Consider the following 25,527-nt stretch of genomic DNA (forward strand, 5'->3'; position numbering starts at 1 on the left):
AAATCTCTGGAGCTTTTGGAGGCATCCGCCTCCTTCTTCAGCAGTAACAAAACTTCCTGCAGCACGTCCATATATAACAGGCTCACAGTACCTATACACGTGGTGCAGTCGGCGCATGGTCTGAACTGGAAGCGGAAATAGCTCGGGAATGTGTTAAGCAAAACCGTTCATCCGTACTTAGGATGATAGTTTCAAACAGAGGATGCATACGCATACCTCTGTCCCTATTCATAATATTGTGGTCGGATGAACAGATTCGTAGGCTCTCGAGCCATTTACGGTTCCAGAACCCATGCGCTCGATCCACGATAACCGCATCCTGTGGGGAAATTTGATGCTGCTTCTCCCAAAAATGCTCGGCCACAGCAGACTTATTGTAATCAGCGGTTTTTATAGCATATGCATGCTCCCCCAGACGATCCTTGAGCCGTCGTTTTGTCTCGCCCACATAACATTCCCCACAATCCGGGCATTTTATCCTGTATACTACTCCACTACTCAGGTCCTTTGCTATTGGGTCTTTTACCTGAGACAACACTGTGTGCATTTTTTTTTTTTTTTTTTTTTGATAAAATCCTTGAGATAAAATACACTAAAATAAACCGGATTAAAAGCGATAAAAACGATAAAAATCTCTGGAGCTTTCGGAGGCATCCGCCTCCTTCAGCAGTAACAAAACTTCCTGCAGCACGTCCATATATAATAGGCTCACGGTACCTATACACGTGGTGCAGTCGGCGCATGGTCTGAACTGGAAGCGGAAATAGCTCGGGAACGTGTTAAGCAAAACCGTTCATCCGTACTTAGGATGATAGTTTCAAACAGAGGATGCATACGCATACCTCTGTCCCTATTCATAATATTGTGGTCGGATGAACAGATTCGTAGGCTCTCAAGCCATAAAGAGAAGAATGACGATGTCCAGCTCAGGACCCTGGCAATCCCAGAGTCCTGAGCTGGACATCATCATTCTTCTCTTTCTTGCTTTCTTGATGATTTCCTGCTACTTCTGACACACACACACACACACACACACACACACACACACACACTCTCTCTCTCTCTCTCTCTCTCTCTCTCTCTCTCTCTCTCTCTCTCTCTCTCTCTCTCTGGGTAACACAGGATTTTTTTTTTTTTTTTTTTTTTTGGCTGGCGCAGCGTAAGCCTCAGGCTTCCTTGCACCTTATGGCTTAATAGTAATCATAGTAATCATTTACGGTTCCAGAACCCATGCGCTCGATCCACGATAACCGCATCCTGTGGGGAAATTTGATGCTGCTTCTCCCAAAAATGCTCGGCCACAGCAGACTTATTGTAATCAGCGGTTTTTATAGCATTTGCATGCTCCCCCAGATGATCCTTGATTTGATCTCCCCATAACGGACAGCGGGCGAGCTCACGGCCCTTTTTCTAGGAACGTTTCTTCCACGTATTGGCCTCAATCGTGTGTTTATTTTCTATTTCCGATTCTCTGAATTTTATCAAGGTTTAAGTTGCGGTTCTAAACCCTTTTTCAAGAATTTTAAGGCACGTATAAAACTTCTGATGAATTCGGTGTGTGCGGGGGGGGAAAATGGTCAGCCTTTCGTCTTTTCAGTTTCAGTTTTCAGTTTTGTTCAGTGTCGTGTGAAGTGCACAATGTCTTCTCGTAAACATTTAACTTTAAAAGATAAAGTCGAACTCATTAATGCGTATGATCGGCACAAAAACAGTGTTCGCAATCTCGCTGAAAAATTCAAAATCTGGAAGACGCAGGTAAGCGACATCCTAAAGAAAAAAAATTAACTGCTCAAACAATTTTGGCAACACGGAAATGATCAGGTTCAAAAATCATTCCCGAAAACTGTTGGACTTCAAATTTGTCACACACGTGCTAAAAAAATTCCCATTAATGGGCCTATTATTAGGGAAAAGGCTTTGGAGGTTGCGAAATCTATGGGAGTAAATGAGTTCAAAGCTTCTGTGGGATGGCTAGACAAGTTCAAAACTCCGCATAAAATTTCTTGGAAAACCGTAAGTGGTGAAGGTGGATCTGTTGATACTGGGGTTGTAACAGAGTGGACCGTCAAATTGGAAGATTTATGTTGTGATTTTGAAGCTAAGGATATTTACAACTGTGATGAAACAGGGTTGTTTTTTTAAAGCTCTTTCTGAAAAAACGAGTCTTAAAAACGAAAAGTGCCAGGGCGGAAAAATTTCTAAGGAACACTTGACTGTACTATTGTGTACAAATATGCTGGGAGACTTTGAACAACCTCTTGTTATAGGAAAACCACAAAATCCTCGTTGTTTCAAGGGCATAAAATTAAATCTTTTGAATGTTGACTGGAAATCTAATAAAAAAGCGTGGATGACACGAGATATCATGAGCGAATGGATAAGTCAATTTAACCAAAACATGATTCGTCAAAACAGAAAAATTATTCTTTTCATGGATAATGCTGGATCTCACCCGCACATTGAATTGTCCAACATTCAAATCATTTTTCTGCCACCAAACACATCTGCAGAGTGTCAGCCCTTGGATCAAGGGATAATAAAAAATTTTAAACTTCACTACAGAAAACGTGTTTTAAGACATCTCATTGCAAACATGAACGATGTAACATGTGCGAGTGACCTTGCAAAGAAAATCAGCATCCTAGATGCGATTCAATGGATTTCCTTTTCAGTAAACGCAATTAGAAAACAAACTGTCGTGAACTGTTTTGTAAAGTCTGGCTTCTCAAACGCAAAAATTGAAGTTGTGAACAGCAATGTGGAGCACCAAGAAGAACAAGAACTTCAACATCTAATGATAATGTACGATACTTCCGCTACAAGTGACCCTGGCTACAAAGATATAGACTCAAACCTCACTACAGAAGATGGTGCTCTAGATATCAACGACATTATCATCGATATTTTTCAAGAAGTTCCTCATGAGGATGGAGAAATGGAAGGAGGTCATTCTGTCAAAGAACATATTACGATGAACCACCGATGAAAATAGAAGAAGCGCTCATACAAATCAATCGTTTAAAAATGTTTTTCGCCGCTGAAGAAGATACTGAAGGACTTTCGATGGTTTCTTCACTCCAAACAAATGTTGAAAACAAAATTATCAGCCGGAAGAAGGTGCAGAAGAAAATAAGTGATTACTGTATGCATTTTTCTTAAGATAAAGTCATAATATGCATAGCACAATTGTATGTATATTATTTGCAAAAATATTGTTCAAAATCTGTATATATTTTAATTTAATTTTACATTAAACGTTTAACGATTTTTCTTTCTTTCTTTTTTTTTTTTTTTCTCCCTCAGACTTCTTGTTAGCGGACACTTCTCTCTAACGGACACATTTTCGTTCCCTGTGGCTGTCCGTTAAAGGGAAGTTTCACTGTAGTTATAAAACTTTTAAATTCTGATTAGTAGCTATTCATAACTTAGTGTAATTATAAATTTTAAAAATTTTTAAAATTATGAGCTTTAAAATATGTTAAAATTTGCCTATGAAAGGAAAGTGTACATTCCATTCTATAGTTGTCTTATTAAATTCATGTATTAAAAATTAAAATTAAAACGAGATAAAAGCTAAATGCTAATATCTTTAACTTTTATCTCGTTTTAATTTTAATTTTTAATACATGAATTTAATAAGACAGCTAAATGCTAATATCTTTAACTTTTATCTTGTTTTAATTTTAATACATGAATTTAATAAGACAACTATAGAATGGATTGTGCACTTTCCTTTCTTAGGCAAATTTTAACACGTTTTAAAGCTCATAATTTTTAAATTTTTTAAAATTCATAATTACACTAAGTTATAAATAGCTACTAATTGGAATTTAAAAGTTTTATAACTACTATGTACCTGTTTTAAGTTTCATCAAACCAAATGGATTACTATGAGGTGAGTGCTGAAAATTAAGCTATGCTATGCTTATGATCTAGGCATCCTTTAATGTAATTGGATAGATTCTGCAGCCTTATCTATGTTATTTTTCTTTTAGCTCACCAGTTTTATTCCGCTTTCCTCTGTTATTACAAAATCATTTAGCTCCCAGTTAGAATTGGGTATACTTCTTTATGTATGTGAATGCAGATGTAAAATATTTATTCAGTTTGTAATAAGTCTGAATAGGATAGTCAATAGTTATGTCATTTATCCCTTTCCTTCTAATGTTAACATGAACAAAAAATTCTTTGCATTCATATTGAAAAACTTTTAATAATTTGTTTTAGCTTATCTGATCCCATTAATTCTTTATGAGTAATTTTCTTAAAAATTCAGTATTTGCAATCCTGGATTATTATCAGTATTTTCCTGAAATTAATATTAATAGACATTTTGGAATCTTATATTTGGAGGTTTTGGACTTGATTTAAAAATAAAAAAATAAAGTTTAAAATTGAATAAAAATTATGTGTTACTGTTTTCAATGGCTTTAGTACCTGACTTATATTTTTATATTATTGCTGTGCTGCTTCTGCAAGTTATCTTGGCATTTCATTGTGCTGAATAACTACTCATTTCACAAAAGGAAAGTTTTCATTTCTTCCTAAGAGGACTGAATCATTACGAATATTTCACCAGTAATTGCCAACTCTAACATATAATATTTGATAATTTCTTAGCATTTCTAATGATGCTTCTTCAATTTTCCATCTGAGTTTTTCTGATTTTGCGTTCACTGGACCGAAATATCACAAATTATGCCCATCACTTTTCCAAACTTTCCACTTAAAATTATAGTATTTGTGAATTGTATAGATAGTGGTACCATCTTATGTTCAAAGTGGTATCTTTCTTTTGGAAAGAGTAATTTTCACAATGAAATGCTGAAGTAATGCATAGGAGTAATATACACCTTCATATGCTATTTAATGTGTGAAGAGTAGAGCAGGAACTTTTGTTTAAATAAAGGCAAAAGTTACTTACTATATCCAGTTTTCAGTAATAAAATATTAATATTATATTTTTAGAAATTTTTATTAAATGTAAAATTTGTTTATAGACCTGTTCTAAAGAACTACCTTTAGATGACATTCAGAAGATTCTTGATTTTGACAAAGAGAAGATTAATAAATTATTAATAGAGTCACTAAAACTGTATGTGCAACAAAATCAGCCACATGTAACTTATTGTCCAATCCCAAACTGTTCCATGATTTATGACAGAACTTTGGTGTCTAATATTTGGAGATGTCCACTATGCCATAATGATATCTGTGTTGCGTAAGTTTCTTATTTTTTTCATTGTATATGGATTGTATTGCATTGCATTTATGTTAATATATTACCTCTCATTAATTAAAGTGTTAAAATATCATATCATCATAATATGCATAAAGGCAAATAACTCTCACTTATTAGAATAAAATTTAACAAGTTAAATATCAGTATTTTATCCACTTGTATCTACCATAAAATCCATTTTTAATATCCCAGATCTAAGTGGTAGTGTTCAGTGATTTACACAAGACTTTTCCACAACAAAGAATTTTCACCCCATCCTCCCTTAGTGTGTTTTGCTGATATGCAAAATATGCCATATGTTAGGTTATTGATAAAAAATACAAGTTAGTGAGAAATAAATTAACAAAAGCATATAATATATGTGACAATAATATTAATATAACATATAATATTAATAAGCAATTTAGGCATGAAATTTACTTCAATATTTAATTTGTACAGATTATTTCTCTGTAAACTGACAGATGTTCCACCATATAGCTTTTCTGGGTACATTTTTTATTATTTTTTTTAATCCATAACCAGTATTATTCTGTAGATGCTGTTGTCATAATATAGTTTTCATACATTACTTCTCCTCCCCACCAGCATTCTTCTGAAAATGTGAAACATTTCCTGAGTGTGCATTGGTGAAATTTAGTGACCAAACAAAAAAAATAACATATAAAAATTTCTGTTGAAGTGATGACCACTTGAATTTTAATATTCCTTTATCACCTTTTTCTTGACTTTCAATCTACATCATTATTTGTGTTAAAATTCAAAGTATGGGGCTATAAAAAGAAAAAAGTCAAATGAAAATTAAAATAATGGAATAATGAAAAACAAATGATTGTCTTTATTTAAAAATACTTTATTCTTTTTTGCCTAAAAGATATATCATGATTCAGACTGTGTTCTAGTAGTAGTAATGGAGGCATGTGATGCAAGTGTATGAGCTTTTGTAGCATCAGCCAAAAAAAAAAAAATTTTACACATCCATTCCCTCTAAAAGTTTGTCCAGTTCCTCCTTGAATTTATTTAAGCTATCAACTTCCACAACAACAGAAGATGGAAGTTTGTTCCAGCAACTAACCACCAGCTGTCTAAAGGCAAAAATCCGCACATCTGTTGTACAACTGTCTTTCCTCACTTTGAATTTATGCCCCCATGGGTTCTTAATCTGAGCAAGCAGAAGTATCCCACCAGCATTGAGACTGCTCAAACCATTCAAGACCTTGTACACCTAAATCAGATCACCTCGCAGGTGCCTAGTCTCCAGCCACTGCAATTTGCAGAACTTAAGCTTTACTTGGTAAGAGGACGCCTTCGTTCCTCTCACCAATCTTATATGCCCTTCTCTGTACATACAGTTCCCTAATCATGGCTTTAAAAGAGTTATTCCCTTTGTAGTTTATTTCTATTAAGAGATAACTACTAATTTATACACTGTTACACAGGATTATAATCTTTTTTAACTCTATCAAGTTCTGAAACTTCTGCCAGTCCCTTGGTCACATGCACTACCCTTGTAAACATTCAAGGCATGTGACCAAACAACTGGCAGAAGTAACATGATGCTGTTAACAAAGATAATAGCATTAGTAGAAGCATATGATGCAAGAAAGCAAGCTTATACAGCATCTGCAAAACAAAAAAAAAAAAAACCCTTCCCACTACACCCATCCATTTGCTCCAAAAATTCTTTTTGTCCAGTTCTTCCCTTAATTTATTTAAGCTATCAACTTCCACAAATGACAGATGGAAGTTTCTTCCAGCAATCAACTACCCGCTCACTAAAAGCAAGTTTCTGCACATCTATTCTACTACTGTCTTTCCTCAATTTAAATTTATGCCCCCTCATATTCATAATCATATTCATCGTACACCGAAATTGAGAGTCTTCTAGATGAGCAGAAAACTCACTACACTATTATTATGGGGGATTTCAATGCTAAGGTTGGAAAAAGACAAAACAGTGCAGAAAGGGGAACTATAGGAAATTTTGGAATTGGTGAAAGAAGTGAAAGACTTGTGGAATTTGCAGAATCTCAAGGACTGTTAGTAATGAACACTTTTTTCAAGAAAAGGGTGAACAGAAAGTGGACATGGAAGAGTCCAAATGGATTAACTACTAATGAAATCGACTTCATCCTCACTAACAGAAGATATATTGTGAATGTTCTTACCGTCCTGAATAAGGTAAATGTTGGAAGTGATCACAGAATGGTAAGATGTATACTTGATATAGATGTAGGAAAGGAAAGGAAAAAACTGACTCGAGTAAATAATATAAAGGTCTTTGAGATAACAGAAGAGGAGAAAAAGCAGTATGTACTGGAACTTAAGAACAAGTTTGAGCTTCTGTAGACTGCTCAGGACCAAGATATCGACGAAGAATATTACAACTTTCTGAAAGTGATAAAGCCCAAGAAACGTATAGAAAAAAGGAATCCAAAGAAGAAAAAATTAGTCAAGAAACACTTGTAATGATGAACTGAAGACGACAAATGAAAAGCAAGAAAAATACTGAGAGGGAGAAAATTGAGTATACTGAGTTATGCAAAGCCATTAGAAAGAGACTCAGAGAGGACATAAGAAGATTTAACACAAGAAAAGTAGAACAAGCATTAAGGGAAAACAAAGGATTTAAATCAGCAGCCATGAGCAGTAATACAGAAAGACAAATGATACTGAAACTGAAGAATAGCGATGGTGTACTTATAAACAGCAGAGAAGGTATAATTCAAATAGCAGAAGACTACTATAGAGAATTATACAAGGAGCAGGGGAATGATGCCAGCAGAGGGGAAGATGGATCGCAAATTAGTAACACATATAACTTACCTGATATCCTTCCTGATGAGGTAGAACATGCATTGAAGAAAATGAAGAATCAGAAAGCCCCGGGGAAGATGAAGTTACTGTAGAGTTGTTAAAATTGGGAGGAAGAGACATAACACAAAAACTGGCAAGGCTCTTCACTAAGTGCATTAGAAAAGGTGTGATGCCTAAGCAGTGGAATAATGCAATCATAGTTTTGCTGCATAAGAAAGGAGATAAATCAGAAATTGGAAACTATAGACCAATTAGCTTGTTATCCCACATCTACAAGTTGTTCACAAGGGTCATTACTAATAGATTAGAAAGAATACTTGATGAGAATCAACCGAAAGAGCAAGCTGGCTTTAGGACAGGATTCTCAACTATGGATCACCTTCATGTAATATCACAGCTAATAGAGAAAGCAAATGAATATAAAACACCATTATGCCTGGCGTTTGTGGATTATAAAAAGGCACTTGACTCCATACAGCATAAGGCAATGTTTCGGGCACTGCAAAGACAAGGCATAAATACCCCATATATTATGATTTTGAAGAAAATATATGAGAGTGCTACCTCCTTTATTAGACTAGACAAAGACAGTAGGAAATTTAAAATTGAGAAAGGAGTTCGACAAGGAGACACATTATCTTCGAAGCTGTTTACTGCTGCCCTTGGGGAAGCTTTCAGAAGATTAGACTGGTCGCAGAAAGGAGTCAGTGTGAACGGAGAGTACCTAAACCATTTACGATTTGCAGATGACATTGTGGTCATAAGCCACGATCCCAAAGAATTAGAGGAAAATCTTAATCAGTTATGCACAGTTAGTAAGGATTTTGGACTAAAGATGAATATGGCTAAAACAAAAGTAATGATGAACAAGTATGCCACGGAAAGGGAAATAATGATTGAAGGAGCAGTAATTGAAAAGGGGGAGTCATATACTTATCTGGGACAAGTTATTAGCTGTAATAATGATAAATGGCTGGAAGTCAAGAGAAGAATAACTGTTGGATGGATAGCATTCAGGAAATATAGTCACATACTGAAGAGCAATATCCCAGTTTGTCTGAAACGTAAAATAATGAACCAATGTATATTCCCCACCATGACTTATGGAAGTGAAACTTGGGCACTCACCAAAAGAATGGAATGAATTATATTGGGAATCAGACTGTTAGATAAGAAGAGAAACACATGGATTAGGCAGCAAACTCAAGTAAAGGATATTCTTATCAAAACTAAAGAACTAAAATGGTCTTGGGCAGGACACATAGCTCGAAGACATGATGACAGATGGACTAAGAAAATAACAGAATGGTATCCAAGAGGAGCTAGAAAACCTGGAAGACAAAGGCGGAGATGGATAGATGAAATTCATGAGTTTGTGGGTAGTAAATGGATGGCCAGTGCTCAAAACAGAAGGAACTGGAAAGTTGCTGGAGAGGCCTTCATCCTGCAGTGGATTGAAAATGGCTGATGATGATGATATTTGTAATCTAAGCAAGAAGAAGAATCCCATCAGCATTGAGCCCGCTCAAACCATTCAAGGCCTTATACAACTCAGATCACCTTGCAGGTGCCTAGTTTTCAGATGCTGCAATTTACAGAACTTGAACCTTTCTTGGTAAGAGCACCCATTTGTTCCCCTTGCCAGTCTTGTTGCTTACCTCAAAAGGATAATTACCTCCTTATATGTGCTAGAAAAATTCCTATATATCATTGACAAAACTCCATGACTTGCTCTGGCAGCCCATCTGCACTGCTCAGAGAACTTCATATCTGACTGCAAGAGTATCCCCATGTCTTTTTTATTCTCCACCACCATTAGTGTAGTAACACACAGTTGGTAATATGCAGTATTGGTAATATGCAGTATTTGCATTTGTCAATGTTAAACTTCAATTGCCACTTCTCAGCCCATCTGCCTAACTTTTCTAGATCCTGTTCCAGTAGCATACTGTCTTTACTCTCATTAACAACCCTGCCAACCTTTGTATCATCTGCAAACTTGGACGTTATGCCTGATATACCTTCATCGATATCATTGATAAATACAAAAAACAACAATGGGCCCAGCACCGAACCCTGGGGTCTCCACTAATAACATTAGTCCACGTAGCGCAGTGTCCATTTATTACCACTCTCTGCCGTGTCCCACTCAGCCATCCCTTTATCCATTGCGGCAACTTGCCCTTAATGCCATACAACTCCAATGTTATACAGCAGTCTTCATTGTGCAGTATCAAAAGCTTTCCTGGAATCCAAGTATATGATATCAAAATTATTTTTTGTATCCAGTTCCTTTGTGACCACATCGTAGTATCCAATCAAATTGGTCAGGCAAGGCTTCCCCTTAACAAACCCATGCTGTATCAGAACTATTACTGCAGTCTTGTCTAGGTGACCCTGTATCATCTCTTTAACCAGCGACTCCATTATTAATTTCCCCAGAAAAGAAGTTAAACTAACAGGTCTATAATTATTTGTGTCACCCTTTTCACCCGCTTTGCAAATTGGGGATACATTTGCACATCTCCAGTTCATGGGGACTGCCCCTGACTCTAAGAATGCTCTCATAATTATGCAAAGTGTTTGCTTACTTCCCTTGCTGCTGCCTTCAATATAACTGGATAGATTCCATCTGCCCCAGGTGCCTTTTTTATGTTTAACTTCAACGATTTCTCCTCCACTTTGCTCTCAGTTATTACAAATCACTTAGCTCTCTGTTAGAGTTTGATAAACTTCTGGCATTCTCCTCCTTGAACAACTCATGTGCTCATTCAGTTTATCAACTACTTGAGCAGCATCATCAATAATCGAACCATCTATTCTAAGTTGACCAATCTGATTCATCCCCTTCCTTCTAGCGTTTACACAAGTAAAGCACTCTGCTGTTTTTCTTTGCATTCTTTGCCAAAGATTTCTCATAATCTGCCTTTGCCTGCCTAACCTCCTTTGTGACTTGATTACAGACTAGCATATATCTGCCTTAGGCTTCTGTATCACCTGATAATTTATACTCATCCCATGCATTTTTCTTCTCTGCCATGAGCCTCGTTAATTCATCTGACATCCTTTTAAGCCTGAACCTTGAACAGTATTTCTTAGTTGGTATGAGAAGCCTAGTAGCCTCCAAGATTAAGTCTCTGAAGGCTTCCCATTTAAAATTCACCGTTGGTAACATCATCAGTTGATCCCACTGTGTAGAATTTAAAAACTCTGAGACCACTGTAGTCACATTTATGAAAACAAAAACCCTTCCCTTTACCCTTGATGGTAGTTACATCTTTAAGTAAATCCCACATCAGTACACTATGGTCACTGTCACCTAATGGTTCCTTTATCTGCAGTTTTTTTATGAATGAATAATTACTGCCGATAATCAGATCAAGAATATTACTCCATCTGGTTGCCACTCAAACATGTTGCTGTAGAAAACAATCCTCCAATAAATGCACAAAAGTTTTGCTAGCATGCAAGTGACCAACCCACAAGTTCCAGTTAATATGTGGAAAGTTAAAATCCCCCATTACAATACATTCTGATTTACTGACCCACTCTATTTCTCTGTAAAACTGTTCATTGTACTGATCAGAGTCTCATTAGGCCTATAACTCACTCCCACTCTCATTTTTCCTTTCCCAATGTTTATATTATACCAAACAGACTGAACATTGCACTGTCCATACATGTCAGCTAGATGTACTTCCTTAGATTTTGTGATGTTATTACATAAAGACCTTAGATTTTAGAAATGGCTCTTTTGAAGTTGTGATCAGGAACCCATCCTTACATTTTCCATATGCTTGCGAAATACAGAAGCACTGGTGTATGATGTCACATAGGTCACCTAGTATCTTATGAGGAAAGATTTGTGATATTTTTCAGTATGTATATATTAATATTGATTGTACTAAAATGCATAATTTAAGATTTTATTTATTTGATATTTTTAATTCTCCTTACAGCTGTGGTGTAAAATATCATCATGGGATGGATTGTGCCATGTATCAGAGCATAAAGAGTGATCCAGATTATTCAGTAAAGGTATACAATAATAAAGTACTCTTAATGAGAAAGTATACACCGAAGTTTTCTAAACAGATGAAAATAATTACAAGTATACACTTGCAATTATTTTCATTTTGTTACAATTAGACATTTGTTGTATACATTTTGAGAGCATATAGCTGCTACAAATAACAGCTGAATAAAAACAATACTCTGCATTATGTGAATAAAATACTGTTTTAATCACTGACACAGTATGTTATACATATTATTAAATGGAAATACTGTATTTCAGAGGATGTATCTTCTTTGACTTCAGGTACATAAAAACCAAAAAAAAAAAAAAAAAAAAATCCTCATCCACTTTTTTTATTCAGTGGGTGTATGGGTTATTATGATGACACTTCAGTCCCCATTAGACTTCCTTTTACTGTTTTAGGTGAGATCTTTAACCCTAGCCAAAATAGTCCCTCCTTCCTCCAATTTTGCATGACTTTTTTTTTTAATATATGAAAACCCTAAACACGAAAGGTATTAGAATCTACAGTACTTATTTCCACATGAGGATGAGATGAAAGAGGATATTTATTGACATTAGACTTAAATTTCTGTAGATTAGAATTTTCAGGAAATAAGAGTGAAGGGAGATTGTTTCAGAAAATGGAAGTTGAAGGAATGAATGAGGAAGAAGAAAAGCTGGTTCTGTGAGTTTGAAGTTTGACAGTAAAAGGATGCTGACTGGTTGTGGCATGTGTTCGGACTGGTTTGGAAGAGAGGGGGGGATTACAGGTAGTTCCTGACTTTGAGTTAATTCATTCCGCGCACCTGTAAAGCGGGAATTTATTTTCCATAAACATAATGTTAAAAATAGGGTCTGCATTCTCAACAATGAAATTAGTTAGCAAATTAGTTTGTTTAAACAATGATCCGAAGAAATGAAAACGTAGCATGTAAAATCAAACAAATTACAATAATAAAGAAATTATTTATGACTTACAAATGATAAAAAATGTTTATTCATCGTCATTGACTAAATGCACACTCTTTGATCACTATTGGCTCGACACTCGTTGGTTTGTTGCACAAGGAGTCGTCTTCTTCAGAAATGCTTCAAGAGGCATTTGTTTTCAAGATAATATTCTCTTTTCTTTGTAAATTTCAGTAGCATGCATAATCATTTTTTAATGGAACTCACAAATTGCAACTAACACAATTGCCGTGGAGTAATAAGTTTAAAAGCTTTAAAAAAAAAAGGAATGAAGAGAAGATTCTGAAAATTTATTTGTTTTTTATACGATTGAAGATTTCATGGAAGGGGAAACTCATTACACCATAATAACGTAAAATACAACAATTCCAGCTATCAGTATTTTCGCAAAGGCAATAACATGGAGTTTACTACCCATTTATAATTGCTTACAGTAACAGAAAAGCCCAATAAACCGGAAAATGCAAATTGTTTTTATTGTTTTATGGTCATGGCCTCCAGAAATGTGCTTTAGAAAAATATCACAAAACCTTTCAAAATTGGTTCTTAAAACAGAACATATGATAATGATGAACATGTAGTGCATTTTAATGATTTGAATTCATAACTAATACAATTTATACTATAAAAATGACCTGTTAGAGAGATAGATAGCTTAGTTATATAGTGAAAATTTCAACTTCCGAGGTCATGGAACGAATTACCAAAAAACAATGTATTATTGGGTTCACATTACAATATTTTAACGATGCGATGGTATCTCTGGAATGGATTAATATCATAAAGCAGGGTACACTGTATTGTACAGCTACGCATGTGGCTTGAAATGTGGTATTTATGAATGTATAACATTCATTTTTTGCAATTAATGATCATATTTTCGATTTTGTTGATACTTGATACTTGAAGGAAAAAAAACTAGTAAAGCGATAACTGCTTGTATAGAAGCAATTTAGAAGAACAGTGGCCATGGAAGTATCTGTAGAAAAGGCATGCAGCAGAAACAGAACATCTATCAGACAGAGAATGAAGAGACTTTGTAAGAAATGGGTCATTGATTAATCTAACTGCCCTCTTTTGAATGGAGTCTAGAAGCCTGAGAAAGGTTATGGGGGCACTACCCCACATCTGGAACAGTCTTGAAGATAAGCATAGGAGCAGAAGAATTCTTTTTGCGAGATATAAGACAGGATTGAAATTAACTAAGTTACCTTTGCCCCACTCGAGATCAGCATTTAAGGAATGGGTAATGGATATTCGAGAAGTTGAAGCTGTTTATGCAGGGCAAGGTTTCACAAACCGGAAGTGGAATGCAGTGTGCTATCATCAGAAAAACTACAGATAAGATTTCTTTTTTTTTTCAGTGTATAAGAGGAACTTGAGTTTAACCAACTTTTCCATTAAATTTTTTCATAGATGGGTAACATAAGCCAGTATATTGCCAGAGGATCGAGACTGAAAGGAATTCATATTGGCAATCATTGATCAGATGGAAGGTTTCTAAATAGTTTAAGAATTGGTGGTTAAGGAATTTCTCCATTACTTTAGTAATGGAGAAATCCCTTAACCACCAATTCTTAAACTGCACTTATCTCTACTCCATTACTAAAGTAATGGAGTAGAGATAAGTGCAATGGGAGAAGACAATTGGATTGGAGGGAAAAGAGAATTTCTAAGCAGAAAGAAAAACACCAGTGGAATAAGAGAGTAAAAAAGCAACATAGAACAGGAGTAAGCTTAGGAACGTAGGTTGGAAGTGGAGAAATACTATCAGGACCTGGACTTCCTTGGCATCAAGACTGTTCAAAATTCTTTTGACAGAAGACCACAGGAAGAATTGAATGGAAATTCAATACTAGAAAAGTAGGAAATGGTTTACTAAGAATGTCAATGCAAGAGTTAGTAGGATGGTAGCTGGTTGGCTTTATCTTTAGCTGAGGTGGCAATAGAACCATCTGGTTTTAACAGAGGTGGGAGAAGAGGCAGAAAAAAATTACAGTTAATAGTTTTGGCAAGGGACCAAAATGCTCAACTACCATTTGGACAAGAAGCAAGCTTTATCCTCTTATCCAGTTTGAATTACAGTTTGAACTGATTAATGATGCTTTACAATTGTGAGCTTTGGTATAGGCAGAAAATGAACCTGGGGATTTGGATGCAAGCCAATTTCTATATTCAACATTCTTATCTTGAACAGCCTTTGCACGTTTATTGAAAAACTGAGGTTTAGATAAAGGATGAGATTTTAAGGAATGATATGGAATAAAGGATACCATCCCTATGGCACCTCCGTAGCCAGGTGGGCAGGAGCAGCAGTACGTAGCACGCGCTTCTTGATTAGACCGGGGTTTGAGCCTGTGACCACCAAATATGGAGGGTGCGGAAAGGTCAATGGATGACCACCGCATATGTCCAGAGCAGTATAGCCTTAGTTGCTAATGCTCCTAAAAACCAAATAACAAACAACCTACAAACAAACCATCCCTACAAAAATAATTTTACTGACATGATCTGCGCAAACAGTGACATCAGAAGATTTAAAACAATGATCCAAACAAGGAAAACAGGAATAAAAATTTTGTTGCAGATTATCCCATTTTTGCATTCTTGTAATGTCAAACAACATTAAGTTCAGAATAGTCAGAAGAGAAAGGCTCCATTGGAGAATAGATCACCACTAAGTTATGATCTGAAATGCCTAGAGGGCCACTTACCTTCACCATTTACTTGGAAGGATTGTTCATGAGAAAAAGATCAAGTGTTGGTTGTGTGGTTAGGATTGTCTGGTATGCTGGTAGATAAGTGAACATTCTGAGAAAGGCCATTAGTAATTGCAAAAACCATAGCATCTCAACCAGCTGGATCCATGTGACTGGAAAATGTTAAGCCAGCTGCAGTTGTGAACATTTTAATTAAAATTACCTGACTGTTAGGAAAGTGAGACTGGAGAAAGTCAAGTTTCAAAGAAAGGAAGTCAGAGTTTCAAGTGATTGGTAGAATGATAGAGGCAATGAATGAATTTGACAGAATGGGATAGAAAGATTTTAAGCAAGAGAAGATTGAAAAGAGGAGATTCCCTAGCATACACATTACTCTGACTCCCTCCAGTCACTATCTGGCAGTGGAAGCAGCAAAATTATACTGATGCCTCCTAGAGAGGTTAATAGGTTCAGTCCAATGAACTGGCTAATCGCTGGCCTGCAAACAACATTTCAGAATGTATGTAATGTACCTTCAAAATGTAAGGAAGATTGGATATTGCCATGATGCCCATCATAACCTCAAAGAACATCAATCATGCTGCGTGATGGAAGAGTGGGAGGCTGCCAGAGCTTGCTGTGGAGGCTAGACATGGTTTTCACCACTTCAAGCCTCCAATAACCAAAGTTGTGGTATTGCATCAGTTGATGAGTGTCATCTACCACCTGGTAACACAGAGGGAGTGCAGTCCTCTGTTGTGGTGTTGATGCTACAACTCTACTCCTGCTTACATTGGTTCACACCTGGGGGGGGGAGTGTTATACCCAGGGTTGCTAAACCCTCACCATCCTGAAGGCGCACGCAGAAGATTTGGTTGTTGCAGAATGACTGAACTTCGCCAAAATTCAGTCCATGACACAAATGTCAAATGAATATCAGTTCCATCAGCATTTCAGACTCCTAGGCAAGCCCACCTTGTCTTACCTGAGAAAATGTTTGTGACAGCCTCAAGGGCAATAGATCTACTTTTCTCTTAGTCTGTTGCTTTCATTTTTGCTTTGATGATCTGTTTAGTTAATCTCTCTTCTTTCATCCGTTGCACACATCCATAATATTTTAAGTGTATTTCACTTACCTGTGCTTGGATATTTCTTACCAAAAGAATATTTCTTATTTCCTCATTTGTAATATGGTTTTGCCATTTCTTCCATTGTTAGTTCAATATACAATGAGCTTCTGGTTTACAAACTTTTTTGTTATGAACAAAAAAAAAAAAAAAATTTTTGACACTGGATATCCAATTTATGAACTCGTATCTCAATCTTATGAACTTATTCACAACTTTCAAAGTACAGTCGGTCCTCGTATAACACGATAGTTGCGTTCCTAGAAATCCTCGTGCAATGCAAAATCGTGCAATATAAACAACAGGCCCTATGGAAAATATAGGGTTAGGTGCCGACCACCCAAGATTGGACACACATTTTTAACCAAAACATTACCAAACACAATAAATAATCGTAATAAAACAGTTACAGTTGAAAAATGTAAAATTAATAATTTAATCATTTGAATTTAGATTTAGAAAAGTAAATGAAGACAGCTTAAGGGAAAGGGCTTGAGAAAGGGTTGAAGCAGCGTAATTATGAGGAAAGTGGCGGCAGGTTGTCATCATTATCGGAATTGGGAGGTGGAGGAGATGCCGATGAAGACTTTGGACGAAATGTGGTCACACCAGAACTAGAGGGCTGCGGCTCATTTTCTGTATTTTTCTTGGGTGTTTTCATAAAAAAAGACATCTAGTTTCTGTTGTTTCGCAGTCTTCCTCCTTTCACAAAGCAGCTGCTTATATGGCTCCAAAGCAGACCGAATTGTATAAAGTGCTCTTCTGCTTCTTTCTGCATTATAATCGTTATCTTCTAGCCATTGCATACTTTTCTCAAATGAATTTAAAACTGAAGATAACTCTGAAGTACAAAGCGGTTTTATGGTGGTGTTCAGGCATTCAACTTCGTCGTCTTTCTCATCTTCCACCTGCCCTCCAGCAACAAGTTGTTGCAGTTCTTCAGTTGAAAGTTCTTCTTCATGAGACTGAAGCAACTCTTCTAAATCATCTTCCTCCAATTCCTCAAAGCCAACCTGCTTTGCGAGGGCAACACAATGTGCTTTTAATTTAGGAAGCTCATTTACAGGATCAAAGCCTTTAAAATCACGAATAAAATCTGGTAAAAGTGGCCGCCACCCACCATGTAAGCATTCTTTTGTCACTTCGTTCCAAGCCTCCACAATTATGTAAATTGCATTCTTAATGTTGAATCGCTTCCAGAAGTCTTTAACTGTTGGTGCATTTTCGCCCTCTGTTTCTGCTATCAGCATCTTAAATGTCCGTCTTGTGTAATAGTGCTTAAAAACAGCAATTACTCCTTGGTCAAGTGGCTGGATAAGAGATGTTGTGTTAGGCGGTAAAAACAGGATTTTGATGTTTGGTGACAGTTCAGCAAGGGTTGGAGGGTGACTTGGTGCATTGTCCAAAATAATTAAAATCTTAAAATTCAAATTTTTCTTTTTGCAGTAGCTTCGAAACACATCCTCAAACACATGTAGTAGAAGTTCAGTGAAGATCTGCCCTGTCATCCATCCTCTTCTGCTGTTCCTAAAGTAAACACCCAGGGTAGTCCTTGTGATCCCTTTTAACGCTCGTGGATTAGCTGCATGATAAACAATAACAGGCTTCAGTTTCAAGTCGCCACTTGCATTTGCTCCTAACATAACGGTAAACCTATCCTTAGCAGCCTTGAAGCCTGGAGCTCGTGCTTCCTCTCTTGAGATATATGTTCGTGATGGCATTTTTTTCCAATACAGTCCAGTTTCATCAAAGTTGAAAATTTGGTCCAGTGTATAGCCCTCTTCCTCAATTAGTTTTTTCAGTATCGGCGGAAATGCCTTTGCTGCTGCTTCATCTGCACTCGCAGCTTCACCTGATAATTTCACATTATGGAAAGCGTGACGTTTCCTGAAATTGTTGAACCAGCCACTACTGGCAGTAAAGGGAGGCACTTCTTGAGGGTTTTCAGCTTTATTTCTGAGGTCTTCAAATATTGCCAATGCCTTTGCTTTTATCGTAAGCAAACTTGTTCCTGATCTCTTCTTTGTTTGATCTTCTATCCAAACAGATAAAAGACGTTCCATCTCTTCCAGTTCTTTGTGTCTTGATCTAACTGATTTTGTTACACTTTGTGTTGTTCCTGCTATGAAAGTTGCTTTTATTTTTTCTGCATTCTTTCTAATTGTTCTCAGCGTTCCCTCATTTAGGCCTGTAGCACGCACAGTATCGCATGTTCTCTCATTCCGGTCAAAGCGTTTCACAATTTCATATTTTTCTTCTATTGATATTGCTTTTCTTTTTCTCTCTGAAGTATTTTCACCAGAACGCTTCCTTTTCACACTTTTTTCAAGTATTTTACTCATTTTTTTTTGAGAATAGAGCACACTTATAAAATGAACAAAAATGAGGAGGCAAGCTTCATATACATAAACGCACAGCAAACAAGTAGCAACTGAATAAACGATGCAACGCCCGTGTACAACTGAATAAATGCAGTAAAGGCGTAAACACACTATTCTCACATATTACATGCTTATGTTTTACTAAAGCGCATTTCTGGAAGTCACTACCATAAAACAATAAAAACAATTTGCAGTTTCCTTTTATTGGTGGTTCCTGCTAGTGGAGTCGTTATAAATGGGTAGTAAAAGTCGATCTAATTACATTTGCAATACAGTAATACCGATACAGTAGCTGAAATTCTGTTGATTTTTACGTTATTATGTTAAATGTGTTTCCCCTTCCACGAAATCATAAAAACAAATTTTCAGAATCCTCTCTTCATTCCTACTGTGTTGTTTTCAGTTGTGGTGATTTCGCCGCGTTCGACTGTCATTTATTGTAAACACAAAGGCGAATCGTGCATAAGCGAATTACGTTCGTGTTATATGCGACATTGTTCCCCTATTTATAAATCGTGTATGATCGAATTCGTGTAATGCAAACACGTGTTATACGAGGACAGACTGTATAACTTTTGAAAGTAAAATGTGCAATAATGGAGTATTTTTCAGATTTCACATATATTTAATGTATACTGTATATGAAGTTAAATATAGTACACTATTTAACATATATTTTACCAGTGGAACTCCCATTACATAAAAGTGATGTTTGTTTATAATAGTTTAATTAATTTATTGCCTGAGAAAACCCTTTGTATTCTTTCTTAAGTCATTTCCAGTAATAAATATGCAGATTTATGTTAATTTTATTGCAGTTTGACTTGTAGAAGAAGTTGGGGGTGAACCAGTTATAAGCCATAAAAGTGTTTCTTCTTGATTGATTAATTCTATTTAAATTATACAGTAATAATCATTCTCTATACACAACTCCAGTGCTCTTTTTAAACTGCATTGCTATCATGATTTTTTTTCTAATAAAAATTATTCCTGTGTACTTTATAGTTAACTCATAAGATCAATATAGCACCGTTGTTGTATATTGATCATGTTTAATTTACTTGTAGATGTAACTACCATCAAGAGTAAAGGGAAGAGGTTTTTTCTTTTGTAAAGGAGACTACAATGGAACCAACTGATGATGTTACCCTAAGCAAATTCTAAATGGGAAGCATTCAATGAAATAATTATAGAACCTACTAGGCTTTTCATACCAACCAAGAAATACTGTGCAAGACTTAGTGGAGACCTAAATGGATGTCAGATGAACTAATGAAACTCATTGCAGAGAAGAAAAATGCATGTGATACATTAGCATTAGCAGTGGCAAATGATGCAAAAAAGCAAGCTTATTCCTCCCATTTCACCTATTCATTCCCTCCAATAGTTTGTGTATAAATTAAAATTATCTAGTGATTCAGAAGCCTAGGCAAGAGTCTGTAGCCAGGTGGGCAGGAGTAGCAGTGCGTAGCACACGCTTCTTGATTAGACCGGGGTTCGAGCCCATGCCCACCAAATACAGAGGATGCAGAAAAGTCAGGGAATGACTATCGCATATCCCCGGAGCAATATGCCCTTAGTTGCTAATGCTCCTAAAAACCAAATAACAAACAAACAACAAGAGTCTGTAATCAAGTCAAAACAGGTTATACAAACTAAAGCAGCTTATTAGAAATCTTTGGCAAAGGATGCAAAGAAAAACATCAGAGAGTTCTTTACTTAAGTAAAAACTGCAAGGAAGAGGAAGAATCACATTGGTCCACTTGATATCAATGGTTCAACTGTTGGTGATCCTCCTCAGGTTGCTGACAAACTGAATAAGTATTTTGCATCTATATATTCACACATGAAGAATTCTTTAGGGAAGTGGAGGCCAGTAGTTTATCAAACACTAATAGGGAGCTAAATGATTTTGTAATAACTGAAAAGAAAGTCAAAGAAAAATTGTTGAAAAATTGTTGTTTTTATTAGGAAAAAACATAAGAAAAGGGTACTTTGGGTAGATGGGATCTATCCAATTATATTAAGGGAGGCAGCAAAGATAGTACGCAAACCCTTAGCCATAATTATGAGAGCATCCTTGGATTCAGGAGAGCTCACCGCAGACTGGAGTTGTGTGAATGTGTCCCCAATTCACAAAGAGGGATGAAAAGGTGATGTGAGTAATTACAGACTTTTTAGCTTAACTTCTGCTTTAGGGAAAATAATGGAGTCGCTAATTAAAGATGTAATGTAGGAACATCTAGACAGAATGTAGTTATACATCAGCCACAGGATACATTTGTTAAGGGTAAATCTTGTCTGACCAATTTGATTGGATATTGTGATGCAGTCACCAAGAAACTAGAGGCTGAAAGTAATTTTGATATCATATACCTGGATTTCAGGAAAGCTTTTGATACAGTTCCACATAAAAGACTCCTGTGCAATGTGGAGCAGCGTGGTATTAATGGTTAGTTACGGTTATGGTTAAAGGGATGGTTGAGCAGGAAAAGACAGTGTGATTATCAATGGACATTGCTCTTTACCAACTAAAGTTATTAGTGAGGTCACCAAGGGTTCATTGTACTGGGCCCATTGTTGTTTTCTGTATTTATTAATGATATTGAAAATATATCAGATTTAATGTCTAAATTTGCAGATGATACAAAGGTCGGCAGTGTTGTTAATAATAGAATGCTACTGTAACAAGATCTAGAAAAATTATATAGATGGGCAGAGAAATGGCAAAGTAATCTCGGAATAATGTGCGAAATGTGTAATACTACACTCAGGGTAGTGGAAAATGAAAAAGGATTTGAGGGTAATTGTGCAGTCAGATATGAAATTCTATGAACAGTGCAGAGAGGCTTCCAGGTCAGCTCATCAGGCTTTTTTCAATGATATACAGTAATTTTGCTAGCAGGGATAGGGAGGTGATTATCACATTTTATCAAGCAGTGGACGGGCCACATCTTCAGTATTGCACACAGGTCTGGAGGCCTCATTTTAGGAAGAATGTAGAGCTACTGGAATGGATTTAGAGAAGGGCAGCAAGATTTATGAGGGGAACAATGAAGTTCTCTTACCAAGAAAGACTTTAGTTCTGCAAATTGCAATATCTGATGACTAGGCACCTTCAGGGTGATATGATTTAGGTGTTTAAGTCTGAAGAATTGAGCAACTTCATTGGTGATGGGATTCTTCCTCTTGCTCAGACTACATGCATGGGGGGGATAAATTCAAATGGAATAATGATTGCAAAATAGATGTGTGAAAGTTTGCCTTTAGCAAGTGGGTGGTTGATTGCTGGAACAAACTTCCATTTGTTGTTATTGTGTGAAACTGATAGCTTTAATAAATTTAAAGAGCTAGAGACATACTGTTGGGGGGATAGATAGTTGGATTATGTTTTGTTTTGTTTTTTATCTGATGCTATATAAACTTGTTTTCTTGCATCATTCGCTACTACTAATACTAATTCTTTTATTAAATTAGCATTAGCATTAGTAGAGGTATATGATGCAAGAAAGCAAGCTTATGCAGCATCAGCCAAAAAAAACAACAAAAAAAAAAAACTTTCACTTCACCCCTCCGTTCATTCGAAATACCTGTCCCGCTGAGCCTTAAATTTATTTAGGCTATCAACTTCCACAACGAGGGATGCAAGTCTGTTCCACCAACCAACTACCCGCTGGCTAAAGGCAAATTTCTGCATATCTATCCTACATCTGTCTTTCCTCAATTTGAATTTATGCCCTCTCAGGTGATTATTCTGAGCAAGAGGCAGAATCCCATCAGCATTGACCATGCTCAAACCATCCAAGCCTTTATACACCTCTATCAGATCACCTTGCCGGTGCCTAGTCTCCAGACTCTGTAATTTGCAAAACTTAAACCTTTCTTCATAAGAGCAACCCTTTGTTCCATTCACTAATCTTGTTGCCCTTCTCTGTACTCGTTCCAGCAGCTCTACATCCTTCTTGAAATGAGGCCTCCAGACCTGTATACAGTACTCTAGGTGTGACCTGACCATTGCTTATACAAGGGAATAATCACCTCCTTATCCCTGCTAGAAAAATTCCTATATATCATTGACAGTACACAATGAGCTACTCTTGCAGCCCGTCTCTACTGCTCAGAGAACTTCATATCTGCCTGCACAACCACCCCCAGGTCCTTTCATTCTCTACCACTGTCAGTGTAGTACCACAGAGTTGGTACGTTGCTCTGGGGTTGCTGTTTCCCATACATAGTACTTTACATTTGTCAATTTTAAACTTCATTTGCCACCTCTCAGCCCATCTGCTCAGCCTTTCCAGATCCTGTTGCAGCAGCATAGTGTCAGTAGTGTCCTTAACAATCCTGCCAACCTTTGTATCGTCTGCAAACTTAGATTTTAAGCTTGACATACCATCATCAATATCATTTATAAATACAGAAAAAAATAATGGACCCAACACTGAACCCTGAGGGACTCCACTAATAACATTAGTCCACGATGAGCAGTGTCCATTGATAACCAATCTCTGCCTTCTCCCTCTCAACCATCCCTTTATCCATAGCAGCAATTTGCCTCCAATGCCACACTGCTGCAATTTGTGCAGCAGGCTTCCGTGTGCAACAGTATCAAAAGCCTTTCTAAGATCCAAGTATATAATATCAAAGTTATTCCCTGCGTCCAGTTCTTTTGTGACTGCATCATAGTATCCAATCAAATTGGTAAGGCAAGACTTCCCCTTAACAAAGCCATGCAGTGTCCGAGCTATAACTGAAGTCTTGTCTAGATGGTCCTGCAGTGCTTCTTTAACAAGTGCCTCCATTAATTTTCCTGGAACAGAAGCTAAACTCAGGGCTATAATTACTTGTGTCAGCCTTTGATCCTCCTTTGTGAATTGGGGTCACATTTGCACATCTCCAGTCTGTGGGGACCTCCCCTGAGTCCAAGAAAGCTCTCATAATTATGGCTAAGGGTTTGCTTACTTCCTTTGTTTCCTCCTTAAATATAACTGGATAGATTCCATCCACCCCAGGTGCCTTTCTTGTGTTTATCTTCAACAATTTCTCCTCCACTTTACTCTCAGTTATTACAAGATTAACTAGCTTACTGCCAGAGTTGAATACCCCTCTGGCATTCCCCTCGCTGAATAACTCCTCGTGTGTTAATGTCGATGGAAAATATTCATTGGTACACCATCGATATCAAGTGGACCAATCTGATTCATCCCCTTCTTTCTTGAGTTTACATAAGTAAAGAACTCTTTGCTATTTTTCTTTGTATCCTTTGCCAAAGATTTCTCGTAATCTGCCTTCGCTTGCCTAACTTCCTTTCTAACTTGGTTACAAATCAACTTATATCAACTTATTACATAGGCTTGTGTGTCAGAAGTTAGTTTAACTTCTGTTCCGGGTAAAATAATGGAGTCACTGGTTAAAGATGCATTGCAGGATCATCTAGACAAGACTGCAGCAATAATTCAGACACAGCATGGGTTTGTTAAGGGAAAGTCTTGTCTGACAAATTTGATAGGATATTATAATGTGGTTACAAAGGAACTGGATGCAAAAAATAATTTTGATATCATAGTGGATCAGTCTGATATTTGGATTTCAGGAAAGCTTTTGATGCTGTTGCGCATGGAAGACTATTGTACAAATTGGAGCAGAATGGTATTAAGGGTAAGTTGCTACAATGGATAAAAGGATGGTTAAGTGGGAGAAGACTGAGGGTGGTAATCAATGGGTGCTGCTCTTCTTGAACTAATGTTATTAGTGGAGTCCCACAGGGTTCAGTCTTCGGTCACTGTTGTTTTGTATATTTATCAATAATATTGATGAAGGTATATCAGGCTTAATGTCGAAGTTTGCAGATGATACAAAGGTTGGCAGGGTTGTTAATGACAGTAATGGCAGTGTGCTACTGCAACAGGATCTGGATATTTTGGGCAGATGGGCTAAGAAGTGGCAACTGAAGTTTAACCTTGACAAATGCAAAGTACTGCATATAAGTAACCCCAGAGAAACGTACCAACTGTGTGGTGCTACACTTAAGTTGGTAGAAAATGAAAAAGACTTGGGAGTAATTGTGCAGTCAGATATGAAGTTTTCTCAGCAGTGCAGACAGGCTGCCAGGGCAGGTCATGGAGTTTTGTCAATGATATATAGGAATTTTGCTAGCAGGGAGAATGAGATGATTGTCCCTCTGTATAAGGCAGTGGTCAGGCTACGCCTTGAGTTCTGCGTACAGGTCTGGAGGCCTCATTTTAGAAAGGATATAGATTTACTTCAGCAT

General features: G+C 36.7%; 1 protein-coding gene across 1 annotated transcript in view; it reads left to right on the plus strand.

The window, feature by feature from the left end:
- LOC150089909 (uncharacterized) overlaps positions 1-25,527 on the plus strand; it is a 56,474-nt gene that overhangs the window by 15,393 nt on the left and 15,554 nt on the right. The window contains exons 4-5 of the mRNA XM_090390128.1: positions 5,001-5,221; positions 12,019-12,097. Coding sequence (XP_090246254.1) covers positions 5,001-5,221; positions 12,019-12,097 — 300 coding nt within the window. The remainder of the gene's footprint in view (positions 1-5,000; positions 5,222-12,018; positions 12,098-25,527) is intronic.

Source organism: Mastigoproctus giganteus, chromosome 2 (genome assembly GCF_048544385.1).
Source record: "Mastigoproctus giganteus isolate SK-2022 chromosome 2, ASM4854438v1, whole genome shotgun sequence".
In the NCBI taxonomy this organism is placed as follows: Eukaryota; Metazoa; Arthropoda; class Arachnida; order Uropygi; family Thelyphonidae; genus Mastigoproctus; species Mastigoproctus giganteus.